Source organism: Lepidochelys kempii, chromosome 1, assembly GCF_965140285.1.
Source record: "Lepidochelys kempii isolate rLepKem1 chromosome 1, rLepKem1.hap1, whole genome shotgun sequence".
NCBI classification, from domain to species: Eukaryota; Metazoa; Chordata; order Testudines; family Cheloniidae; genus Lepidochelys; species Lepidochelys kempii.
Window position 1 is genome coordinate 209,374,810 of NC_136380.1, and position 27,720 is coordinate 209,402,529.

General features: G+C 46.2%; 1 protein-coding gene across 2 annotated transcripts; it reads left to right on the forward strand.

The window, feature by feature from the left end:
- LOC140897605 (3 beta-hydroxysteroid dehydrogenase/Delta 5-->4-isomerase) lies at positions 1–27,534 on the forward strand. Of its 2 annotated transcripts, none has more exons than XM_078848574.1 (4): positions 1–84; positions 8,761–8,983; positions 19,128–19,292; positions 26,583–27,534. In XM_078848574.1, the coding sequence occupies exons 2-4, from the start codon at positions 8,830–8,832 to the stop codon at positions 27,395–27,397; spliced, it is 1,134 nt and encodes a 377-aa protein (XP_078704700.1). In that variant the 5' UTR covers positions 1–84; positions 8,761–8,829; the 3' UTR covers positions 27,398–27,534. The 2 variants fall into 2 exon arrangements, with proteins under 2 accessions (XP_078704700.1, XP_073166542.1); XM_073310441.2 differs by lacking the exon at positions 1–84 and adding an exon at positions 8,444–8,476.
- Positions 27,535–27,720: the final 186 nt, after the last annotated feature.

Sequence of the window (27,720 nt, forward strand, 5' to 3'; positions counted from 1 at the left end):
AAGATGGAAATTGAAGTCACTGAGGCTGAGTGCGAGAGACTGTGAAGAGAGAGAGCCAGAAGTCAACATCAGAGAGGAAGGCTGGTGAGGTTAGGGTTGGGACACAAACTAGTACCTGGTGGGGTGGGCTCTGTTTAAGGGTCCTACATACCATTTGCCCCTTCTGCTCTTCCTGGTATGATAAAAGAGCTAATTTAGATTCAATTGTGATCCTCATTTTCTCGATGCCGAACGTAAAGCTCCTGGGGCCAGATTTGAAGAGGAGCTGAGTGCACGCATCTGAGACTGAATTCAATGGACAGAGTTGATCCTGAGCCATTCTGACATTCCTAAAGATTATACTGCCTTAATGAGCAGAGGCCTTGGAGTCAGAAAGGTCTCATCTCTGCCACTGATTCACTTTGGGGCCCTGGTCAAGTCACCTCATCGTTCTGTCTCACTTTCCCAATCTATAAAATGTGGCTAATAATATTTTCCCCACCCCAGTGGCCAGGGCTGTTCTGGTATTAAGTAGTTAATGTCTGGACCTTGTTTTAAACATATGAAATTCTATAAAAATGCAAAATACTTTGAAAAAAATCAACCCAAGACCTCAAGTTGGGGTGCAATCACTAACAGCCCAAAAGTTAGTGGAGCCTTTTGTAAATTTTAACATTAATTTGTCTGTACCTTACTCAGTTTGCTGTCTATAAAATGGGAATAATAGAACTCTGGTATCTCATAGGGAAATTGTGAAGATAATTTCATTAATGTTTGTGAGGCTCAAATACATTGGTGATGAGTGCCACAGGCAAGCCCATGAAGCAATTAATAATTCCATATGGAGTGGAGGGCTCAGAAGTTGTGCAGTAAATAAGGCCTTACACATTGCATAAAGGCAGGGTAAAAAGAAATATTGAAAACTACCTCATTCATTTTCTGAGCCCCCTTCATCCTATGCACTGAATGAGGCAGTGTGTGATCATGTAATTAAAGACTGTATTATAATGCCTACACCCATAGGAAGTGAAGTAAGGCTGCACAAACATTCTTCATTCTGGCATTTCCTAACTTTCAAGTATTTTTCTTGTCAACCTAAATAACTTTATTTCATGTAGATTTTTGATATGGGATAGCATATAAAAACAGACAAGCAACTACCAAGTTTTGCACCTTTTAATATTTCACTTGCCACTTTCTACAGTTGTTTGTCTGTCTTGACTATTTAGCATATAAGTACCAGGGCAGTGGGAACCAGTCAGTGAGTAGGGCCTATGGGAGCTACTGGAATACCGTTAATTATTATCATTATTATTATTTTCTTACTTCAAGCATGAGGATGGGGGGAGGGAAGCTTATTTCATTAATAAGTGTGAGGTGCTCAGATGCTACAGTGATTAGTACCTCTGAAAAGCCTGTAAGTATTTTAATACCAGACATTTATGTAGTTGTGCATGTTAAGAAATGAGGAAGCAAATTTTAATCTGATGCCTCAGCACAAACTGATCACAGCTCTGCTCAGGAGGAAGTTTGCACCATTATAGAACTGGCCAGGCACATTATTGGGGACTTTTATTGATCATTTGAGATTTCAAGCATAGGCCACTAGACTTCATAGACAATGGGTCTGATCTGGCATTGCAAATCACTTATTACTCTTTTATTTTTAAATTACACTTGGCATATTCCAAAGTTGTATGTAGTTGTTGGGAGGAGCCATTTCACTGACAAGTGACCTTGTGTAACATCCTGCTTTTAGACTGGTTTAACAGCCAGAAGGGAAAACCCATCTACTAATCTTGTCCTGTTAAGGCCTGAAGTTGTCTCTGAGATAACTATGTCTGCACTGCTACTCTAGAGTCCTTCACTTGGGGGACTTTCTCTGTGCTCCAGTGATAACAAACCTTGCTGGAAGACACTCAACCACATAGATAAAGCCCAGGAATAACACCACATCAAGCACTGTGATAGATTTCAAGGATGTTCCCCAACAAAGTAGCAATGCATCATACTGATAACCCAGGCCACCTGTGGGGACAGCTCTGAAGTGGCCCCCTTGTCTCTCCCATCTTCTGGGCTGGCATGGAGCTGTGGTGGCAGCATGTTCAGGCTCTGGGAGAGAGAATAAAAACAACAGTTTAAAAAATATATACATTGGTGACTTTGCTATAAAACAAACCTATCACACCATTCCACAAGGGGTGAGAGCTACACAATGTCCTCAGTCCAGAGATCTGGAAGGGTTTCAGAAGCTATTTTTCACAAACTGGATTAGCCTGCACCCCAAAACCCAAGCCCCCTTTTCTGCATCCTGCACAGCTGCTTTATGTCTTTATTTGCTAGGAGTTTTTTTGGTGTAAATTCAAGCAGTCATATTTACAGATGATCTCAAACCTGGAGGTGTTGTAAACACATCAGGAGGGCAGAACTGAGCTGCAATGCATATGGGGAAGGTAGAGCAAACAGTTCTACAGGCTGTAGGGAAATCCAGCCTAATTAATGTAAAAACCTGTACCCAGGAAGAGGAAATAAAAAGCTGAGATATAGCTGTATCCTTCACATTACAGTGCATAATTTTTCATCCTTAACCTTCTAATATTAACTCCTGTGGGGTGGTGGCTACAGCTGAGACAGGGAAGGAGAGTTTGGAAGGGGAGGTGTCCACAAGAGGCTCTTTACTATAAGGAAGTGGATCGCAGTATGAAAAAGAAATAATGGTTCCTAACATGAATACGTAACAGAGACATGTTCCTACTGTTGCCCTTCTGCTGAACAGCAAATTTGGGCACCTTGCAGGTCAGTTTCCCTTAGGGAAAGAAACTGGTGACAAAAAACTGGTGACATTGAGTCAGGCTATTTTGTACCATAACTTGTTTATCTGTAAACCCTATTTCCTTAACGAGGGGTTGTAACAAACTGCATGCAGGTGCACAGCTGATGTCGACAGGAGGGTGATGGCTTCCTCAACCATGGGATGCTTTTCCATGAAAGAGGATTGCTGGGCAGAATGGGCTACATCTGATGATGAAGGGTCATAGAGTCAGAGTTCAAGGCCAGAAGGGCCCACCAGATCAACTAATCTGACCTCCTCTATATCAAAGGCCACCACTCAGCCTCCGCACACTAAAGCCAACAACTGGAATTAGACCAATTACACTACTCAGGAGACTAAACTATTCCTAGATTCTAAGGTCAGAAGAGGCCTTTGTGATCATCTAGTCTGACCTCCTGTATCACACAGGCCATAGAACTTCCCCAAAGTAACTCTCAGAGTAGATCTTTTAGAAAAACAACCCATCTTGATTTAAAAATTGCCAGTGATGGAGAATCCACTATGACCCTTGATAAATGGTTCCAGTGATTAATTACCTTGACTGTTAAAAATGTATACCTCATTTCCAGTCTGAATTTATCTAGCTTCCACTTCCAGCCATTGGATTGTTATACCTTTCTCTGCTAGATTGAAAAGCCCATCATCAAATATTTGTTCCCCATTTAGGAACTTCTTAACTGTAATGAAGTCACTCTTCAACTTCTCTTTGTTAAGCTGCATAGACTGAGCTCCTTGAATCTATCACTATAAAGAAGGTTTTCTAATCTTTTAGTCATTCTTATGGCTCTTCACTGAACCCACTCCAATTTATTAACATCCTTCTTGAATTGAGACACCAGAATTGGTCACAGTATTCCAGGAGCAGGCACACCCTTTTACTTTGTACTGTTTAATTTCATCCCATTTCTGTTACTCCAGTCCTCCAGGACATTTAGTTCTTCCTGTATAAGATTCCTATCTACCCCTGTACTGGCGATGCCTCCTCACTTTTTATCATCAGCAAATTTCATTAGCACACTCCTACTTTGTGCCAAGGTCATTAATGAAAACATGAAATAAGATAAATCCCAAGATTGATCCTTAAGGAATTCTCCTAGTAGCTTTCCTCTATCTTAGTGACAAAAGCCCACTGGTAAATAAAAATGGTGCTCTCAACAAAGGGCTGAAAGGTGGGGGTGGGGGGACATGGGAAATAGCAATCCAGTCATTAGAGAAACAAGTGGGAAAATAATGGGGCAACCTGCCAAACACCTTAGATGTTTATACACTAATGTAAGGAACATGGGCAATAAACAGGAAGAACTGGAAGTCTTGGCACACAAACCTTTCCTTCCCCATCTCCCACCTTCCCTATAGCTACCAGAGCATTCTGTGCAGGTCTCATGTCCAAGTAGTGATCCTTACTGAGTCTCTGAGGTGTGATGGATAATAGGGCTACAAGTATCCTAAAGAGTTTTAATATTCTTTTGCTGATTAAATAAACTTTTCAGTTTTCTCCAAGAAAAAAAGTTTTCTTTGGAAATCCTGGGAAGAATTTATGATGCGGGCCCACAGAGCACTAATGAGTTTGATCATTAACTATAGGATATTAAGCCATTTTCTCTTAATAAACTAGTCATATCAGCCAGAAAGAAAACTTTTGCATCAGCCTCTAATGGAAATATAGGGTTTCAAGGTTTTGAACTATAGCAGCTCAGCAGAAAAGTCACAGATAACAAATCTTTAAAAGTGTTATTTTAAAAGGGAGGAATTTTCCAAGGACTTGCCCTTGAAACACTTGCAAAAATTGTCTTATCATATGTGAAACCTAGAGAATCTTCTATATTCCTTGGGCCCAATGACACTTTTGATTTGCTGTTTATATCTGAAAGCCTAGGGATACAGGAAGTGGGGAGGGTTTAAAATAGAAATGATGTTTCCAGAGCTATACACCAAATCTTGGCTAGTGACTAAGCACTATTCATTAAAATTGTGTAAAAAGAGGAAGGACGTTTAGGAATTATTTATGCTAAGGGTTAAATAAGAGATTTTTAAGTGCCTGCTTCAACTCCCTTTGGGCCAGAGAGAGACAGACGGACGGACTCTGTAGTGTCGTGGTTAGGGCACCCACTTTCATAAATGCAGAACAGATTCACCAAGAGAGACCTATCACTAGGGCCCTACCAAATTCATGGCCATGAAAAATGTGGCATGGACCATGAAATCTGGTCTCCCACTGTGAAATCTGCTCTTTGGTGTGCTTTTACCCTATATTGTACAGATTTCAGGGGGGAGACCAGTGTTTCTCAAATTAGGGGTCCTGACCCAAAAGGGAGTTTCAGGAGGGTCACAAGGTTATTTGGGGTATGGGGCGGGAGGAGAAGATCATGGTATTGCCACCCTTACTTCCGCGCAGCCTTCAGAGCTGGGCAGCTGGACAGCGGTGGCTGTTGGCAATACCACACCATGCCATCCTTATTTCTGCGCTGCTGCCTGCAGCAGTTCTGCCTTTGGACCTGGGCTCCCGGGCTGCAGCTGCCGCTCTCCAGCTGCCCAGCTCTGAAGGCAGCGCTGCCAGCAGCAGCAGCAAGGGTAGCAGTGCTGCAACCTCCCCTGCAATAACCATGCGACCCCTCACACTTCCTTTTTGGGTCAGGACCCCGACAATTACAGTACTGTGAAATTTCAGATTTAAAGAGCTGAAATCATGAAATTTACAATTTTTAAAATCCTATGACTGAGAAATTGACCAAAATGGACCATGAATTTGGAAGAGCCCTACCTGTCACAGATTCTCCTATAGTCAGATGGTTAGGGCACTCCTCTGTGGGATGTGGATGCAAGTCACATTTGAACCTCCGTCACCTACTTCCTATAGGGGTGCATTAACCGCTGGGCTCTTGGGGAGCACCACTACTGCCTTTGTTTTTTGTGAGGCAGGGATGACCTGGGTTAGGCACTTAACTCCAGGAGAGGGTTCACATCTATGACTCCCAAGCGAAGACAGGCATCTCCCACTGGCTCACAGTCAGGTGCGTAACTCCTGTTGAGGGCTGGGGCTTAGGCATTTTCCATTGGCGAGCTTCGACAGCTTCCCACCTAACATGCTGGCTTTTGTGGCTCCCATTCTTAAGCACCCGACTCGCTGCCTGCATTATATAGGGAGCCTGGGCACCTAAATCAGAGTAGTTGGGTGCCTAGAGTTAGGCTCACCATTGCAATGCCCAAGTTCCCTTTGTGGATCAAGCCCACTGGCGGTTGTGACAGTCCTACTTGTAACAATAAGATTTTTTCAGGTGGCAGCACACACTTAGAGGCAACTAATTCAGAGGGTTTGTCAGAGCGAGCGTTTCTCCATTTGGGTGGAGAAGTCCACACACTTGTTGCACAGCTAGCAGTGCTTGACTTGGCAGGGGGAGAGTTTTGAATCTGTAGATTCTTTTCTTCCCATGCCATGGGGGAGTCTGTTTTTATTTAAAAATATTTGGCATTGAAAGAATCCACTGTTGGCCCACGCAGGAGGTGCAAAGCACCCCAGACTCACACTGAAGTCTCACTCCTCTCGCATATTTTGTTGTGCTCTTAAGGTTGTGAGCACACACAGTTCGTACGTGCCGAGAGGTAAAGTGATGTCCCCAGGCCTTCTAGGACCTTTCTGTAAGTGGGTGAATGGTCCTGCTATTGTGGGGAACTTTCCTGGCTTGTACACTAACCTGTGGAAGTGGGCTAGTGAAAGGATCCGCGTCCTCGCTCCCACTCCCTTTACCCAGATGCCTGCCTGACCTCAAGGGCTCCACTTCCACTCTCCTCTGCAGCAGAGTCCTCATAACCCCAACAAGGCTGGGCCCAGGATTCCTGGGGGGCTCAACACCAAACCTTGTTGTGGTCATTTAGGCAGGGCTAGGGTGTCCCCACTCCAGGGTACTCTCTCTGCACTGGATGTTTCCCTGACCCCACTGATCATTACAGTTCAAAGCAAATACAAATTTATTAAACAGCAATCAATTAAAAAAAAACAAAGAAAGAATGGGAAAGGTTAAAGGAAAACACATCACCCTGCTCTGTGGCATGCGGACGTCACAACCAGCATCTCTGGAACGTAAGGGAAGTTCACAGTCTGTTCCTCACACATCCAAGGCGCCTTCTCAGGCCCTGACCATGCTGCAGTGATGCTGTGGGTCGGACACTTGCTCTCAGGCTCTAGGTGGCAGGACCCTTCTTCCCAGCATTGCCCCCACCCCTGAGGGGTTACAACCTCCCTCCAAGTCTGGCCTGCAGGGCCTCTTGGCTGGGGACATCTCCCTGCACTGGTCCCTCTGCCCAGGGTTCCCCCTCGCTCTCCCTAGCTGCTCACTGCACCTGGCTCTGGACTGCTCCGAGCCTCCAGGGCCAGCCTCATCACTGCTGCTGCTCTGCCTCCATCTCCCTGGGCTGCTTCTCTGGCCCCTCTAGCGCTGGTTGCTGCAGCTCTCCTCCCAGAACAGGTCTGCTCTGTGAGCTGCTTCTGTGGCTCTGCTCCCAGCACAGATCTGCTCCCTGGGCTGCTTCTCTGGCCCACGTGGCCCTGCTCCCCAGCTCAGCTCAGGCTCCTGCTCTCTCTTGGCTGCCCCCCCCCCCTCTGTTCCAGGCAATTCCAGCTCACTGGGAGGACAGGACCTCCCTGGCCTCCTGACTCACTCATTAGCCTGTCTGCCCTGTAAGTCAGGCTGACCTGGAGCATTGGCCTCTCCCCATTGCCCTGGGGACTGTCAGTCACAGGGTCCTAATTTCCCATCGACCTTTCTTTTGGTACTGGGAGCTAGTCAACCAAAACATCCCCACTGAATTTTAGTAAGGGGTCAACAGTCCCCTTACATTTCTGATGGAATCTTCATGGTAGAGGGATTGCTGGAGAGCCATGGCCCTGCCTGTGTGCTGGGAAGTCCATGGCTGCCTGAAATACATGAGTTTATAGAGGACTTAAAAGAGAACGTGTATGCCTAAGTATATAGACCCTATCTTTAAGGGTTTCCATAGCTGTAACTCCTCTGCTCCTTGCCCCCAACTCTCCAGACCTCCAACAACTCTGGGAGCACCAAGCTGCCTCTCCCTCCCTCAACGACACAGGCTATTATGGTAGAATAGCAGGGCTCACTGGGAACACTGATTCTGCCCCTGCAAGGAGAATGCATCCTGTCTCATCATTGATCAGCTAGAGCTGTGTACAGATGGGCTATTCATTCCTGCCACAGTGGCTGTTGGGTTAGGAGAAAAGGCAGGCCTTGAGGCAAGAGCACTCACTCTCTAACAAAAGAAGCATGAGCCCAACAGGCAGAAACCTCTGAAACAAAACTCACAGTTTGGCCCATGGTCCCTCTTTCCATAGGTTAAGTTAGTGGGAGAGGGTCAGAGCTCCAGCACCAGGCACAGGTTGCAACAGAAATTATCACAGGGGGATTTTATTTGTGTCCCAGAATGACTAGGCACAGAGGATTACATTTAAATGGGTATTCAGAAGTCAGTTACTTCAAGGATGTTCTCCAAACCGATGAGGAGTGGGAACGGGGGAAATCTGTCTCATCATTAATCCAAGGCAAAGGAGGAGGGAGGGGAGTGCCAGCTGTGCAGTACATAAATACCAGCCACTCTTTAGTTCCTTCCTCCTGAACTCTAGGAAGTTAGAAGCAGGGCCAGAGACAGAAAACTGTGAGGTTTATTTATTATGTACATTCATTTTTAACAGTTAACCTCTTCAGATTTGTGAATTTCCTCATCTTATATATATCTAATTAGTAAGTGCTTAGTGATTTGCCATAAAAAACGTGCAGGCAGCTTCTGAATATTAATGCATCAGTGAAGTTAATTGACAGGTTAATGAAGTTGTTGAGTTAGGGTTGGTGTCTGAAACTGGGTTGTTTTTTCCACTGGAATCCCTTTCTGGTGTTGTCACTGGGCTTCTTGAAGTTGATGCTGTGTCTTTTTCTTCTCAGTCAGGAAGAGGAGCTGCTTTTCCTGGGTCTGGAGTTGGCTGGTTTGCAGCTAGGGAGCAATCAGGTGCCATGTCTTTGGCTGGGGTGAGCTGTCTGGTGACAGGAGCAAGTGGATTTCTTGGCCAGAGAATTGTCCACTTACTGCTGGAGGAGGAGAAGGAGCTGGCTGAGATCCGAACCCTGGACATAGCCTTTAGCGACGAGGCACGCAGGAATTTTACAAGTAAGTGACTATTGTTAGGACAGGGAGATTGGAGGGGGAATTCTTAAGATACAGTCTCAAATAGAACCTCTTGGAAGGTTTTCCCCTTTCATAGGTTTGCAGATCTGGGACTGACTTACCTCAAGCGTACTGTGTTTCATTTGCATCCCCAGTAAAGCTAAGTAAACTTGGCATAAAAATCAGGGGTGTTAAAATGAAATGACAGTAAGCTTCACTAGTGACTCTTGGGGCCTCTACATAGTACTGAAGATTATTTATTAGTGTGTTACAATTAATAGGATGGCACTCACTAATTTTCATTAGTTTGATGCCCACAGGGCAAAATCATTACAAAATTCCTCACCATTGATTAGTGCAAGAGAAGCCAAGAATCAGTTTTCATTTGGGGGCACTGTAGGTCAGGACTGAAAAGAAGAGAGCCCAGCCCCAGAATAGTAAGGGGCGCTGCAAGTCAGGGTTGAGGGGCATTGGCAGAGCAGCAAGAGGGAGGGGGAGCCTCCAAAACTGGAACAGTGGGGGATTCTGCAAGTCAAGAATGGGATACACTGACTGAGCTATGTTGGGATAAGTTTAATTATTATTAATTTTTATTACAGGTAGGGGCTGCTGGGCCCTACAAGACTGCAGCCCCACTGTGGTAGACAGTGTTCAGATAACCTATAGTAAGAGACAGTGCCTGCCTCCAGAAGTTTACGGTCTAACTAAACAAGACAGAGAAGGGTGAGAGAAATAGATTATTATCCCTAGCTGGGAAACTGGAGCACCGAGATTAAGTGATTTGTCCAAGGGCACACAGGACCTCTATGGCACAGCAAGGAACCAATTTTTTTAAAGTGTCTAAATGACTTAGGAGCTTACATCCCTTTGACTTGCAATGAGCCTTAGGCTTCTAAGTCACTTAGGCACATTTGAAAATGTGCCCCTCACTCCAGTGCCTTACCCACCATCCTTTTTGGCAGCCATTGTCTTTATAGAATCACCCTGTACAACTGGATAAAGAATAATAATCTTTCTATAGCATTTTAAATCAATTTATAGACTTCTACAACAGGGATATAATTCTCTATTAAATTGCACAGGGTTTTAGAATAGTTATTTAGAGACCTCTGCTTGTTGGTTTCATCCTATTAAATTCTATGGCAGGTTCCAGTAAGAATTGGCCAAGGTCCCTGTAGCAGATAGGCACTCACCAGCACTGCACCTCCTGCTGGTCATCCTGGGAATTAGCTCTTTTCCAGCCTTGGAGCACCCTCTGCCAGCCCGTGGCTCATCTACCGCAGGCCCCATGTCCCTCTCAGACCGCGATGCTCCTTACCTCAGGGTTCTGCCCCAGCAGTACCCCCACCCACTGGGTCTCCCCTCCCAGGGGAACCCCCAACCCTCTAAACCCACCCTGCCTCAGTGGCTACTGCCAGTCATCATCTAGCCCCCTTTCACTGGGGCAGACTGCAGTCTGTAATGGCCACTCTTCTTTGGCAAGGGGGTTGGACCCGCTGCCTCTGCCTATTCCCAGGCTGCCCCTCTGAAGCCCCCATACCTCTTTAGGCCTTAACCAAGGCCTCAGCTTGGGGAGTTGCCAGGCTGGAGCTCCTCTTGCCCTTTTCCCCAACACTGCTCTGCTTTAGGTACCCTGCTCCTAGGCCATTAGCCCTTCCCACTCCAGGGTGAGAGTGAGACTCCTCTGTCTCCTGGCCCCACAGTCCTCTTATCCAGGCCAGCTGTGGCCTGATTAAGCCAGCCACACTTGAGGCCAGCTACCTCACCAGCCTCCCTCAGCTGCTCTTAATCCCTTTTATTTTGGAGTGGGGCAGCCGCTCCACTACAGTCCCCCACAGCTCAATTAATGCATCTCACACTTCACTGACAGCAGCCTGTGCTATTCTAGTCTAAAGGCAGTTCAGACAATGCTGCAAAACCTGCACTCACAAGTGGTCCCCCACTACTGTGTGTTGTTTACTGTTCCTGTAACAGTGTAGTACAAGGTGGAGCATAAGCTTCTTTTTGCTAACTCAGAGCTCTCTGGGGATAATCTAGCCCCCTTAGGAACCAGAGCTGCCTTTTGTGTAATGAAATCCTGACTGGCCGCAACAAAGGTCTCTTTGCTCCTTCTATTTAACAGGACAGCTCCATCCACTATCCCCTTAAACTCTCCCCCCATCCCGTTCCCCAACACATGCCAGATCTGTGCACCTTCTCTCTCACACTCTTTGGGTATTTCTATACTGCAATAAAACAGCTGCATTTGGCCCATGTCAGCTGACTCTGGCTTGCAGGGCTTAGGCTGCAGGGCTATACAATTGCAGTATAGATGTCCGGGTTGGGCTGGAGCCCAGGCTCTAGGACTCTGAGCCCGGATATCTACACTGCAATTATACCTGCAGCCCTAGCTCTGCAAGCCCGTCAGCTGACACAGGCCAGCTGAAGCTGTTTTATTGCAGTGTAGACATACCCTTTAAGATCTGCCCTGCGGCCACTGCCAAAGCAAGTGACACATTGGTTCTTGCGACTTGCAAATGGGAAGGGGTCAAAATGAGTGGCACCACAAGGAGTTCAAGTATATTTGGGACTACCTCTGAATGACACCCCCCACCTCTTCCAAACCCAGATAATTAACTTTGATCCATATCTGTATCTGTAAATGCATGTCTAGTGACTATGCTTCAGTGATCTCTCTCAGGAGTAAGTGAAACAATTTGAGCCAGTACCCTTACCACAGTCAGTCCTTGATGCGGGGATTCCTGGTCCAGATGTAGTGTTACTACAAGACCATTGGGCTTGATTCCTTTCACTGACATCCATCCATTATATCCCATTGTAACTCCACTGGCTTCAGGGGAGCTACTCCTAATTTACACTAGAATGGGAAGATCTGGGCCATTATATTCTTTTGCACATACTTATTTCTGGATTTCTTTCAGGCAGCACTGACACAGACATGTGCAGAGCACACTGACTCATTCATTTCATGAGTTCCTTTAATCGGAATGTCCTTGAAAAACAGGGCATGAAGACATGCATTTAACAGCTCTTAGCTTTGTATTTGTTTAGGTCAGGGACTGGGACATTCACATTTTGCCTAATCCAAGGCTTTTTGCTGGACCACATTCAACTTGTATAAAATAGAGGAGATTGCTGACTCCTTCATCCTTAGCATGACGGTGTGCGTTGTGGAAGAGTCAGGTCCTAGCATGCAATGGGGCCAGGATTCTCCACGTCAAAAAAAATATTGTGAGTGGCAGCCTGTCATTTAAACCTTATTAAGAATGACTAAGATAATAGGCCATATTGAAGAATGCAGGCCATGAGCTCCACCCTGAAATGTATCTATCCCACTGCCAACTTTCCCAGTAGTACTCTGGTCTAGTTTATTTGCCCAACATATTAAGGAGATTCTAGGAACTGTTCAGTCTGTTGGCTGCAATATTGATGGCAGACATCCTCACGATGTCATGGATGCCATCAACAGTGGCACAATAGACTGCCCAGCTCACTAAGACAGAAGCCAAGAAGAACTCTCAACATGGAAGCTGACTCAGATTTTTTGTGACAATTATGAAACCTCAATAAAACCTGCAGTTGTCTGAAAAAAAAAATTACACTGCAAGCTTCTTGAAACATTCAAAATATTGTTAAGTGCTCAATTTCTTTCAAGGAGCATTCTTGATTATTTTAAAGCAGCAGCTTTCACGTCTACCACAGTAGCTATCACTTTACAAAGATTTGTGCTCACATAAGGCCCAGTATTTAAGCATGACATCTAGTGCCAGATGTTCCAAACATGGACAACTAACTCAGCACCATTCCCCATTGGGAAGAGTAGAAGGAGATTCGCATATTGTTGTGTATTATTGCTGTTATTGAAGAAAACTGGTTTAGGAGATTCCACTACAGAAAATCTCAATACAGCAGCTGCCTTATTAAATCCAATATTAGTGTAGAGCTGCAATTAGATTTGTTTGCCCTTGTAGCTGCACTAACAAGAGACATGCACAATACCCCTAGGACTTCACAATAATATAGCTGATCTGGAACCAATAGAGTACATACATGCATACATATAAATGGCTCAGCTTCCCAATAATAAATCAGGTCAAGATGTGACAAATCATTTCATTCCTTACAAATTAAAATAAGATGTGGTTTCACTATTTTTGCAGTGGATGCCTGAGCTACATTCTTTTAATCAGTCATCTATTTATCTACGAATTGATACAGTATGCCTGACTGTAGCATCTCATTCACAGTAACTCAGCACTAGTTAGGAGCTATTTGAAGGAAGATCGACAATAAAACGTATTGGGTAAATTTTCAGAAATGCCTAAGTCCTCAGAAGCCTAAGTCCTACTGACTTTAAGTGTTTGCATGTGTTTTAAACAATATGTAGAAGATAGATACAAATAGTTTTGGGCAGCTAATATGACTGAATTGGTAAGGCAGATGCTGCTTGCAGTAGTGCTTAGAGTTTATTACAATAACCATCAAATTCCCAAACACAGACTGCCAAGCAACAGGCAGTACCCTTCTTTACAGCTCAGATGACACAAACAAAGTGTGGGTCATGCAGGCAAAACATCTGCACAGGCTGCCTGCTGTCTTAGAACAGATGCAGCCAAGGAGTGTGTATGCTTGTTGTTGAACAGAATGTACCACAATGAAATGGTTGGGTCGAATTTCTGCCTCTTTCACCAACCCCAAGACACACGTGCTTTTCTAATAGGTCGTTGAAGACCAGACACATACAAGTCATTTGTTCTTTGTCTTTGTCATCCATCTTTGTAATAACCTCCCCCGAGCATTAATACTCCTTCCTCATTGCTCTCCTCATTCCCTCCAGGGCTTAATTTCCCTCTCATACCAATGTACAGCAGGAATAACTCATGTGTGAGTCACTGAACTCAATGGGGGTAAAGCTGATGTAAATGAGACGTGAATCTGGCCCATGTTGTACTCATGAAGCAATTTCCATTGATTTCAGTGGAACAGGACATGGCCTATAGTGCCACATTTTAGCCGCAATTCCCCAGTATACCTTTGGACCAGGACTCCATTATGCTAGCTCAGGGGTGGGCAAACTATGGCCCGCCGGACCGTCCTGCCCGGCCCCTGAGCTCCCAGCTAGGGAGTCTCGCCCCCTGGCCCCTCCCCCGCTGTCCCCTCTTCCCCGCAGACATGACCCCACATGGGCAGTGCAGTTTGCACCCGCCCACCTCCCAGGCTTTCAAATAAGCCTTTCCTGCTACTCTGAGTGGCCTGGCAAGGGTAAGGGGATGGGGGGAGGGCAGGAGGTCCTGGGGGGCAGTCAGGGGGCAGTTAGATGGGGCAGAGGTTCGGGGGCAGCGGTCAGGAGACAGTGAGCAGAGGGGTTGAATAGGGGGTGAGGTCCCGGAGTTCGGGGGGGACAGGGAGCAGGGGGGGTTGGATAGGGGGTGGGGTCCTGGAGGGGCAGTTAGGGATGGGGAGTCCTGGGAGGAGGCGGTTGGAGGACAAGGAGCAGGGGTGGGGTTGGATGGGTCAGGGTTCTGAGGGGCGCAGTCAGGAGGTGGATAGGGGGCGGGGACAAGGCTATTTGGGGAGGCACAGCCTTCCCTACCCAGCCCTCTATACCATTTTGCAACCCCGATGTGGCCCTCGGGCCAAAAAGTTTGCCCACCCCTGTACTAGGTACTGTACACATGGATTCAACACCAACTGGATTTTTCAGGTGATAATCCTAGTTAGTAGATGTTAGAACAAGCCCAGTGACTGCATATTTACAGAATATTCACAAGTGTCTTTGTCTGTCAAGAGTGGGCCCACATATGTAATCAAACATTTTGCATATACACAAGTAGAAAACCAGTTTAGGGGGTATTGACAATGTAAGTAGGTAATAATGTGAGCTATAAAATGAATGAGTATGAGAGAGAATGTATCAGTCACCAGATATGTGGCACTGTTTTTAGATTAAGGCTTAGATCTTCGTATCACTTCATAAACCAGCAGTCAGATCAGGAAGACTATGTGAGGAAATATATAAAAACAAATGGAAGAAAGGGGAAGTTGATAGTAGTGAACAGAAATCAGGAGTAAGGAATAGTAGAAAATTGATAAGAGAAGCAAAAGAACAGAAAGCAAAATCTATGGCCAGCAGAGTTAAGGACAATAAAAAATAATTTTTAAAATATATTAGGAACAAAAAGAATTCTGCCAGTGGTACTGGTCCATTATTAGATGGAAATGGTAGAATTATCAATAATAATGCAGAAAAGTCAGGTATGCTCAATAAATATTTCTGTTCTGTACTTGGAAATATAGATGATATCATAGAATCTTGGAATATCAGGGTTGGAGGGGACCTCAGGAGATCATCTAGTCCAACCCCCTACTCAAAGCAGGACCAATCCCCAATTTTTGCCCCAGATCCCTAAATGGCCCCCTCAAGGATTGAACTCACAACCCTGGGTTTAGCAGGCCAATGCTCAAACCACTGAGCTATCCCTCCCCCACAAAGGGAGCGATGAGGGTGGGATATAGTCTAATCACATGGAGATGATAGCACTCTTTCCATTCCACTGGTATTTCTGGAGGATGTTAAGTGGTAGCTACAAAGGTTAGACATTTTTAAATCAGGAGGTCCAGATAACTGGCCTCCAAGAGTTTTAAAAGAGCTGGCTGAATGTTGATTTTCAGTAAGTCCTGTAGCATTGGAGAAGTTTCAGACGAACGGAAAAAAGCAAATGTTGTGTCTATTTTTAAAAAGGGTAAAAGGGATGACCGGGTAAATATAGAGTTGTCAGTCTTATGTCAATCCTAGGCAATATTATGGAGAAGCTGATATGGGACTCTATTAATAACAAATTAAAGGAGGGTAATATAATTAATGCAAATTAACAAAGATTGATGGAAAACAGACCCAGTCAAACTGATGCAGTATCTTTTTTTGACGAGACTGAAAGTTTGGTTGCTAACGGTAACAGTGTTGGTGCAATAGACTTGACTTCTGCACTGCACAACATTTTAATTAAAATACTAGAACGATATAAAACCAACAAGCACACATTGAATGGATGAGAGCTGGCTAACTGATCGGTCTCAAAATGTAATTGTAAACAGGGAATTGTCATCAAGTGGGTGTGTTTCCAGTGTGGTCCTGAAGGGCTCAGGCCTTGGTCCTGTGCTATTTAACATCTTTATCCATGACCTGGAAAAAAACATAAAATCACACGGATAATCTTTGCAGATGACACAAAAATTGGGGGAGTGGTAAATAATGAAGAGGACAGGTCATTGATACAAAGTGATTTGGATTATTTGGTATACTGGGTGCAAGCAAAAATGTGTGTTTTAATATGGCTAAATGTAAATGTATATACCTAGGAACAAAGAATGTAGGCCGTACTTACAGGATGGGGGGACTGTATCCTGGGAATCAGTGACTCTGAAAAAGATTTTGGTGGATAATCAGCTGAACATGAGCTCCCAATGTGACGCTCTGTCCAAAAGAGCTAATGTGATCCAGAAATGCATAAATGGGAATCTGGAGTTGAGGTTAAAATGTTATTTCTGTATTTGGCATTTGTGTGACAGTGCTGGAATGCTGTGTCCAGTTCTGGTGTCTACAGTTCAAAGATGTTAATAAATTGGAGAGGGTTCAGCGAAGTGCCCCGAGAATGATTAAAGGATTGGAAACATGCCTTATAGTAATCAACTCAAGGAGCTGAATCTATTTAGTTTAATAAAGAGAGGGATAAGGGGTGACTTGATCACTTTTTATAAGTACCTGAATGGGGAATGAATATTTAATAATGGACTCTTCAATCTAGCAGAGAAAGGTACAACAGGATCAAATGGCTGGGCAACAAAAATAATTAGGTGTATGGAATGGCTTCCATATGAGGAGAGATTAATATGACTGGAACTTTTCAGCTTGGGAAAAAAATGACTAAGTGGGGGATATGATTGATGCCTATAAAATCATGACTGGTATGGAGAAAGTAGATAAGGAAGTGTTATTTACTCCTTCTCATAACACAAGAACTAGGGGTCATCAAATGAAATTAATAGGCAGCAGGTTTAAAAAGAACGAAAGGAAGCATTTCTTCACACAGTGCACAGGCAACCGGTGGAACTCTTTGTCAACTAACGTTGTGAAGGCCAAGACTATAACAGAGTTCAAAAAAGAACTAAATAAATTCATGGAGGATAGGTCCATCAATGGCTATTAGCCATGGTGGGCAGGGATGGTGTCCCCAACCTCTGTTTGCCAGAAGCTGGGAATGAGCAACAGTGAATGGATCACTTGATGATTACCTGTTCATTCCCTCGGGGGCACCTGGCATTGGCCACTGTCAGAAGACAGGACACATGGCTAGATGAACCTTTGATCTGACCCAGTATGGCCGTTTCTATGTTCTTAAATTGAAGCTAGACAAATTCAGACTAGGAATAAAGTGTACATTTTAAACAATAAATGTAAATTAACCATTGGAACAATTTTCCCAGGGTTGTGGTGGATTCTCCATTACTGACAATTTTTTAATCAAGACTGGATGTTTTTTCTAAAAGCTCTGCTCTAGGAATTATTTTGTAGAAGTTTTTTATTATTCAGGAGGTCAGACTAGATGATCACAAAGATACCTTCTGACCTCAGAATCTATTAATAGGTTTGTCTCCTGAGAATTGTAATACTTTGGCCTAATTTGGGACCATTGTGATCATCTAGTCTGACCTCCTGAATAATAAAAAACTGGGTTTAGTATGGGGGGCTGGGTGGTATTGGTGACCTTTGATATATACAGGAGGGTCAGATTAGATGATCACAATGGTGCCTTCTGGCTTTTGCATCTATGAAAAAGAGACATTAAAATAGTTTTTTTAATTAATAAAAGTTCATTACTGTCATATTAAATCGGCAGTGGGATACCCACAGAGAAAACTTCTTAAAAGCTCTTTGCATTCAGTGGCAACGCACAATAAGTGTATATATTAGCCTTTCATCATTAAAAATCTGGGGTGATATCCTGGCTGTAATGAAGTCAGTCGTTAAACTCCAGGATTTCACCCCTGGATTTCAATTGTGGTTCAGGCTGTAAGTGAAATAAACTGGGGTTAGGGGGTCCTTGCCTGCAATGGCCATTGGTTGACATCATAATACTGTAGCTGTCACAGCATAAGAGACTAGAAGACAAGGGTTGGCACCACTATGTTGCGTGACGGACACCTGAAAAAATTACTGTACTTGGTGACGGACATTGGGGCGTAGCAGAACTTGGGAGCGATGTATGACCTAGGACGGGATTTGTAGAGGTACTGCAAGTCAGGGCTGAGATGAAGACAGCCCAGCTCTAGAACAGCAGGTTTGCTGCAGGTCAGGATTGAGGTACATTAGCAGATGCGTGTGTGGAGCCCAGGCCCGGAAAAGCAGGCAGTATGGCAAGTCAGGACGAGATGTATCAAGAGAGTAGAGTCTAGAGCCATCACTGGAATAGCAGGAGGTTCTGCAGATTAAAACTGCAGTGCTTTATGAAAGCTGAGACTGGGGTCCAGCCCTGGAGTAGCAAGGAGTTCAGGACTGACGGGCCTCAAAAAGACATTGAGAACTGCATTGGAAGAGCTGTGGGAGTAGGGCTGGAAGAACAAGGAGGTTTATTGGACAGGAATTGTGTGCATCCGCAGTGCGTGCGTCTCATGACTGGAGGGATGCTGCCAGGCATCTTTAAGGGAAACTCCTACTTTCATGAGTAGCAAAGCATCACACTTATCAATATATGTACTACACAGTGTGCATGTAAAAAGCGGTTTGTAGCCCTGCTCTAGGCAGTTTTCTGGGACTTGCTGGCACTGAACAATGTTTCTCTTTTTTTTTTTTTTTTTAAAAAAAAAGGACCTGGTTGTATGTTTGCTCCAAACATATTCCAGAAATTAGCAAATATAAGACTTATATGAAACTGTAACTAGAGCTTAAAAAAATATAATCAGTGGGAAAAGGCCATATAGTTTGCCTGCCCCCATAATATCCCTCAGCCCAAGCAGTCAGTGTTCCACAACTGCAACCATGAAATCAGCACAAGTATTTCTCTTGGCTTGGCGCCTCACAACTCCCTTTATTACACTTCTTTGACATGCCGATGAAGGCCTCTTTCTTTGTTTCATGTTGCTCTTGCAGATTTCAAGGGTCAGACTGTGGTGAAGATCTTGGAAGGGGACATCCGGGATGCTACATTCTTGAACAGCGCCTGCGAGGGTGTCTCCCTTGTCATCCATACAGCATCCATCATTGACACCTTGGGCCTTGTAGAGAAGCAGCTGCTCTGGGAAGTCAATGTAACAGGTGAGCAGAGTGTATTTCCTTTATTGTTTTAAGCCTTGAGCTATAGCAATGACCATCATCTGCCTCCAGAAGGACACAGTTTTCATGACTGAGCACCTGATTCACAGGGTTGCCCTGCTGCGCCTTGTGCAGTCATTTACACCCACCCAAAGTGTGTGTAAAACTTTGCTGGGGTAATTGGGTAGCATTGTGCACCTACTTTGCAGCAGTGGAAAGATGCAGGGCAATGCAGAATCAGGCCCCGAGACTAGAATTTAGGGACTTCAGGGAGAGGAGACACCGTTTAATTCCTATCTTCTGTCATACATCTCCCTCCCCACCAAGGTGCAGTGCAAAATTATTCCCTACAGCAACAGTAGTTTGGCTTTGGGCGTGTTAGCCTTGTTCTGACTGGGCCTTTTCAGTACCCACACACATCAGCAAAAGGAGGCGAATCCCCATGCCCGCCATGTTAACTGGCTGAAAAATGCACAGAAAGGTATTTTTAATTTCCTGTCCTTCCACAGCCCCACTGCCAGCACCTATTCCCCTTCTCCTCCATGGCTGCAGAGATTTGCCTGTTTATGTATTAAAGTACTACAGGTTTTATATACAATTACCCTCACCTCCGATAACCACCTCACCCTGGGACTCTCCCAGGCCTGTGCTTCTCCTTTCCTTTTCCACTCTCTTCACCCTAGTCCTTCCCTCTGCCTTTTCCCCTGCAATTGAACCTCAAAGGCAGGAGGGGCTCCTAGGTCCACTCAGAAGCTCATTGTTAAAATTCCATCATCAAACTGAAGGGAGTGTTTAAGTGATTTCCCTGTCAGCGATAGAGTCCCCCTTCTCAGAGCCTCCTAAACCAGCCCTGCCATCATCTGTCCCTATATCATTCAAATAGTGCTGAAAAGCAAATATTGTCCTGCTGAAATGCTCCAGGTTGCATCAAATGTCAGGGAATTTGAATACATTTCCCAAGAAAAGGAGACCCCCCCTCACCCCAGATCATTATCCCCACTTGAAGTTATGCTTTGAGCCCTGCGCTGTACTCCCCCAGTACTCAGTGGATCCCTAGAGCTGCATCACTCAAAACTAGTTGGTCTGCCCTGTTCTGCCATCCCCCTGCCTCAGCTGAGAAAGCGTTTTTATTTAAATGACTATACTTCCCAGTCCTTCGTGCCTCACAGCAGCAGGCGTGGACCTGGGACACAGAGCTTCTCACAGGCACACGGAAACATATTTGTGGGAATCCCTTGTTTGGATATTGGCGCCCATCATTGTTCAGATTAACATTACTGCTTTTCCCTGTAGCCAGGCGTAACAGAATGTAGCAAGTGCTGCTCTGTGGCCTCACTAGGACTGCTGTGCGGGGACTCCAGGGATAAAAAAGTTTGGATTCCCTTCACAGCAGTCTGGTGGATGGCCTGAAGGGAGCACCCAGCTGGATCTGTGACACCAAGCTTCATCGGAGGCAGCTGGGGTTACATTTCAGTTATAGTCAGTGGTGAGCTGGAGCCGGTTTGCACTAGAACCGGTTGTTAAATTTAGAAGCCCTTTTAGAACTGGTTGCTCCGCGAGAGACAACCGGTTGTAAAAGGGCTTCTAAATTTAACTGGCCAAAAGTGGTACCTTAGGCGCTGACTCCATGGGTGCTCCAGCCCTGGAGCACCCAAGGGGAAAATTTGGTGGGTGCAGAGCACCCACCGGCAGCTCCCTGCCGCACCCCCGGCCCCGGCTCACCTCCGCTCCGCCTCCTCCCCTGAACGTGCCGCCCTGCTCTGCTTCTCCACCCCCCAAGGCTTCCCGCGAATCAGCTGTTCGTGCGGGAAGCTGGGGCAGGCATGAGAAGCAGGCCGCGGCTTCCCGCTCAGGCCCAGGGAGGTGGAAGTGAGCTGGGGCGGGGGGGGAGGGGTGAGTGTGCGATGAGGGCCGCCCGCGCCACAGCAGGTAAGCTGGGGGGGGGGGCGCACAGGGGAACCGCTCCCTGCCCCAGCTCACCTCCGCCACCCTTGGCCTGGGTGTGAAGCTGCCGCCTGCTTCTCAGCCCTCCCCGGCTTCCCGCTGAACAGCTGATTCACGGGAAGCCGGGGGGAAGAGAAGCAGAGTGGGGCAGTGCGTTCAGGGGAGGAGGCGGAGCTGAGGTGAGCTGGGGCTGGGCGGGGAGCTGCCGGTGAGTGCTCTGCACCCACAAAATTTTTCCCGTGGGTGCTCCAGCCCTGGAGCACCCAGGGAATCGGCGCCTAAGGCGCCACTTTTGATGTGATCAGTGGGGGGAGCGGCCGCACCCCCTGCTCCCCCCAGCTACGCTCCCCTGCCCCTAGGAGCCAGAGGGATCTGCCGGATGCTTCCTGGGAGCTGCCCCAGATAAGCACCTCCGGGACTCCCCACCTCGCCCCCTGGCAGGTGTCTCTGGCTCTTAGGGGTGGGGTGGGCACCGACTACAGTGGCCCACGAGACCTTCCTGCCTGGTTCTGGAGGCAGACAGGGGAGCAGGGTGGATGGAGGAGGGGTCCGGGGGGGGGGTGTGTCAAGGAATGCGTGGGGGGTTGGATGGGGCAGGAGTCCCGGGGGTTGCGGGTGGGCAACGACCCCCTCGTGGAGTGAGGAGGGAACCCATTGTTAAGATTTTGGCAGCTCATCACTGGTTATAGTTCAATGTGGGAAAGAAGAGGAGGAAGAGAAGGGAAATTGTGGGAAAGAAGGAGGGAAAGGGAGAGAGGCAAGTGGCAGTCTGAATCTGCTTCTGTCACCCATGAGCTCAGCAGCCAGCACCTTTAATTCTATCTGTTCAGTAGGAAGTGTGAATTGAAAGTACCCACAAATTTCAGCAGAGAAGGCAGCTGGCCAGGCTCCTGGTGGGAGGGGCCAGGGAGAAATCTGGGAACCTTAGGGAAAAAAACATCTATGGGTGGTGCACAATATATACACACACACTAATAATAGCTTAGAAAGGGTATTTATAACTCTCTCCTATTTTCTCTTACACTGCAAATTATTTTTTCACAGCAGAATGCATTGCATTAAATCCTATGAAAACCAAATTTGTTAAAGGTTATAACAACAGGAGAGAGGCTGGGGAGGTGGAGCTGAGTATGCCCAACCCCTTCCTTTAGGCAGGAGGGTACTAGGCAGAGACAGAATTTTGAAAATTCTTTGCACATTTATAAAACAACCTCAAAAGTCCCTCTAAACAACAAGTATCTCTACAAGGTGCTTACTACAGCTAGAAACTAAAAACTAAGGCTGAATGGAATGTGTTTAGTAGAATTACCTGTCAGAGAGCACCGAACAGCCTAGTGATCCTGCTCCTAGGCCTCAACATCAGAGGGAAAGCCAGGTGCAGAGAGCACCACAGAAACCCAAAACACACCTCCCAGTGTGCAGAAAGTACTAAAGTCCCTCTCGGGCACCACCTGAGAACACTAGCTCAGGAGTGCTCCGCTGCCTTGTGGCTGTCCCAGCACCCAGCTACATACAGGATGCCCTCAGGATGAACCTTTTGTTTCTGCTTGATAACTGACCTAGTCTAACAAAGGTATGTGTCAAGCACACATAGGCAGTGACACTTACAAGAGTCAGACCGTGGACACTGATCAAGCTCCAATTCTGATTCACTCATGTTGTTAAAGAATTCTTCTGTTTAAATTATCAAGTCATGATCCAAATTGTGAGGATAAAGGCCTGCCCTCCTGCACAGGATCCACAGCATTTGGAGTCGAGGCCTCCAGCTTATTCCGTGGAGATGCACGGTGTGAGAGGGAACCCTGCCTCTCTCAACCTCCCCTCCAATTGAATTATCTGGGAGGAGCCCTCATGGCGTTTTCCTCCATCATAGCTACCTCTCATGGGTTTTGCTGCAGGGTGCATCTGACCCCAACGAAGGACTTTGGGATTTGGCCCAATACCATCAAGAGTTTGCACTTCCCTCAGTGACCTCATCCACCTCATGGAAAGCTCATTTCAAAGCTCTTAGGAGACTTTGTAAAAATTAAATGCAATGAAGAGTGAAACATTAGGTCTGAGAATTCAGACCCCTAAGAGTCATGAAAGGGAGATGTTAAGCTGAGAGCAACCTAAACCATGGCTTTCTCTGCCACACAAGTTATCAGTGGTCCCGCTAAGTTTTGTTTGGTGGGTTTTGTTAGTTTGTTCAGGCCCTTATTCAGTCCTGACTCAGGTAAAATTTCCTCTCGAGTCAACGGGACTACTCATGGAAGTAAATAATACTTATGTGAGTAGGAATTTACAGCACTGGGCCATTAAATAAATATACACTACATGAAATATGAGCAAATTAACATTGCTGTGAGTACCTGAACTTTTGTATGTCCACAATATTTTATTTTAAATCCACATCCTTAATACAATTTTGTACGCATTTAAATTTATTGGGGTCAGAGTTATACTGAACAGATGCTACTTTTGAAGATCTCCCCCACCCCCGCCATTTTTGACCTCACTAGTTTTTCATTACTTTAAAAAAAAATTTTCACTGGCATGGAAAGCTAATTAAGAACTTTCCTAAAACCCTGTATTGCATATCAGCTAGACATACTGACTTATATGAATTCAATTTTTGTAACTATTTTATTCTTGGCTGCATAACAATAGTGGTTTTTTTTAAAACAAGGTCTTCATTACTTCCTAGCTGTTCAAACATCTTTTCTTTATTTTTCTTGTTAAAGACTGAAGGAATTCACTATACCAGTCATGTTAAAGTCAATAATTCCTTCCACTTCACTTCTCATTATTAAACAAATCTAAATATTTCACTAGTGTTTCTTTTTCCTTTGATAAAACTACAAAAACCTTTTTTATTCCCCTTAGTCCCTTTGGCAATATTAACTCGTTCTGCATTTTGCTGGCTTTGTCTTTTCCACTAACAGACTGAATAGTCTTGCATGGACATTTCCCTCCTTTATTTCTAGCTATGATTCATTTAACACTCAGATCTTTGATTTCTGAAGTCATGTTGGGAATTTCTTGTTTACTTAATTTTGTCTGTTTTGCTGTGCTTGGGAGACGAAGTTTAGCATGTAGCCTTTGGTGTATGCATTATAACAGCATTTAATTTGAAAAATAATGTGATTGTGCATTTAAAAAATACTTATATTCCATAGCGAAAGCTATGGTAAAGACAGCGTCAAAATTCCAAAGTGAAAAGCAACAGTCAGGAAATGCCAAAGTGACGGATGCGCTCTGCTCCTTGTACATTATAATACAGTCTTTGATTACATGATTATATACATTATCTTTACAGTGTCCTACTTTATTCAAGGCCTGATCCAAAACTGATTGAAGTCAATGGAAAGATTACCACTGAATACAGCTGATTTTGTATCAAGCCCTCAGGCTGCAGTTTAAACAAAGAATTCTAAACTCATTTCGCAAAGCACTTAAGCACATGCTTCTGTCTCAGGATGGATAGACTGTAACACTGGGGCCTCAGTACACAGGCAGGATGGTGCATAATGAATGAGGCTGTGTCTTAAAGATCCCTGTCTCAACTGTGTAAATTTGAAGTCAATGAGTTTGAGTACTTTGAGTTTACACTAGTATAAGTGAGAGCACAATATAACCCTCAGTGCACAGCCTAGACACTACACAGACCAAACCAAAAACAAGTAGGTGTTTGATTAAAGAGCATGTATATGTTTCATCCCTGTATAACTCAAACAGCTGAGTTGACTCCCTCTTCCCAACTGGAAAAAAAAACAAACCCAAAAAACTAAAATATTCAGTTTGGTTGAACCTACCACCTAATTCAAGAGAGGATTACTGTCAGCTTCCAGAGTAAAGAGCTCATAGTTTCAGGGGGAGCTTGAACAGCTGTTTCAAGAGATGCTATTTCAAGCTAATAAGCAATAAGTCCTGGTTGGGGAGGACTAAACCTGAAGCTCCATCAGCAGGGATCACTCTAGCTGCAAGCAAACTAGGCAGCGGCCTAAGGCAGAAGATTGCTGGACAAAGCCATTTTGGGGGCCTGTTTGCACAGTGCTGCAGATTGGTCTACTGGGGTGTGAACGGCAAAGCGCTCTAACCTTAGGGATACCATATATTAACATTAAAAAAAGAGGACACTCCAGGGGGTAGCCCCGCCCCTATCCATTCCCTCCCACTTCCTGCCCCCTGAACCCCCAACCCATCCAACCCTCCCTGCTCCTTGTCCCCTGATCTCCCTCTCCTGGGACCCATGCCCCTAACCACCCCCCGGGACTCTACCCCTATCTAAGCCTCCCTTCTCCTTGTCCCCGACTGCCCCCTCCTCAGATCCCCCACCCTAACTGCCCCCCTAACACCCCACCCCCTACCTGTCCCCCGACTGCCCCCCGAACCTCCGCCCCATCCAACCCCCCCTCCACTCCCTGCCCCCTGACTGCTCCGAACCCTCTCCACACCCCCGCCCCGACAGCCCCCCAACCATCCAACGCCCCCCCCCCGCTCCCTGTCTCTTGACTGCCCCCCCCCGGGACCCCATGCCCCTTCTCCAACCCCCCAGCCCCCTTACCGTGCCGCTCAGACCAGCGCGCCTGCCTCCACGCGGAGCCAGACACGCTGCTGCGCTGCCCTGCGGAGCGCGCAGCCCGGCCGTGCGGAGGCTGCAGGGGAGGAGACGGGGGGAGCAGGGGCGGGGCTCTGGCTGCTGGAGGCCCCGATGCGAGCGGCTCAAGCCGGCCGGGCCGCCCTGTCAGCCGCGCCGCGCTCTGCATTGGGAGGGAAATCCCGGACCTTTTGAGAGTTTTACAAATTCCTCCCGGAGGGCTATTGAAAACCCCCGAAGCCGGACATGTCCGTGAAAATAGGGACCTATGGTAACCCTGTCTAACGTGTAACACTCTCACTGCCCCATGTGGACCTTGCTGGCACGAGCTAAAACGTACCTGGTTCACATTGCTGGACTCCTGTTTCAAGCAGGATTACAGTAAGGCACTAGCAGCGCTTTGAAGTGCAAGTGTGGTGGCGCGCGGGACTCCACCTCCAGGAGGGGATTAGCTCCCAGCAGCGCCGGGATCCTGTCTACACTAGCACTTTAAAGTGCTCAGACTTGCTGCGCTCAGGGGGGTGATTTTTCACCCCCCTGAGCCAGCAAATTACAGCGCTATAAAATGTAAGTGTAGACAAGCCAGCAGGGTCTACACAGGGCAGGCAGAGTGCTCTGCAATTCACCACCACCCCCGCAGAGTGGTCTGCAACGCCAGGTAGTCAAGTGGGTAGGCTATTTTGAGTACAGCAGCAGATTGTCTTGAGCGGCCTCTGGCCATCAGGCAGCCCAGTTATCTACTGCTTTACTAACATGTTCCTCTTTTCAAGGTACCCAGCTACTGCTGGATGCCTGTGTCCGCAGTAATGTTCAGCACTTCATCTACACCAGTACCATAGAAGTCATAGGCCCAAACTGCAGAGGGGACCCCATCTGCAATGGGGATGAAGATACAGCCTACCATAGCACATCAGGATTTCCTTATGCCCAGAGTAAGAGACTGGCAGAGACGTCTGTTCTGAAGGCAAATGGTCAGGCACTGAAGGATGGTGGCATCTTCCTGACATGTGCCTTGAGGTCCATGTACATCTTTGGAGAAGGATGCCGGTTTCTCCAGACTCACCTGGATAAAAGCCTCTTGAATAAAAATGTCTACCTGCGGATTTCTAGGAAAGACGCTCTGGTGAATCCTGTATATGTGGGAAACATTGCATGGGCTCACATCCAGGTGGCAAAAGCCTTGAGGAACCCGGAAAGAGCCAAGCACGTCAAAGGGCACTTCTACTACATCTCTGATGACACTCCTCACATGAGCTATGCCGACCTAAATTATGAGCTGACCAAGGAGCTGGGGTTTGGGATTGAGCCCCACCCACCCATGCCGCTGATGATGCTGTACTACTTTGCGCTTCTGCTAGAAGTTGTGAGCTTCCTACTTAGGCCCTTTGTCAAATACATCCCCTCCACCAACCGTCACCTTGTGATCTTGCTGAACACGCAGTTCACGTTCTCCTACAGGAAGGCATGGCGGGATTTTGGCTACATGCCCCGCTACAAATGGAAAGAGGCCAAGCAGCGCACCAGCCAGTGGATTGCCTCACTGATTCCACAAAGGACGGCGTACCTGAAACACAAGGCTGTCTAAGCCTGAGAGAAACAGAAGCATGGCAAGACAAGCCGGCCCATGAGCCCACAGGTGAGCTGGAGGAATTGCAGTAACGGACAACAACAAAGCATTGAAATGTGAAATCTATGTGATGAAAAGTTGGAATGAATAAAGAATATGAAACTCTTCATTTGTTTGTGGTGGATGGGCTGATTGGTTATCACAGTTACTTTATAATCTACAGCCACCTCTCCCTCTCTGCAACACAAATATTTTTATTTGAGTAGAGTCCCTTCTGAAGTACACTCAGCCCTTCCCTTTCTCTAACTTTATCTGAGACTTTTGGGAAAAGAGTAAAGGCT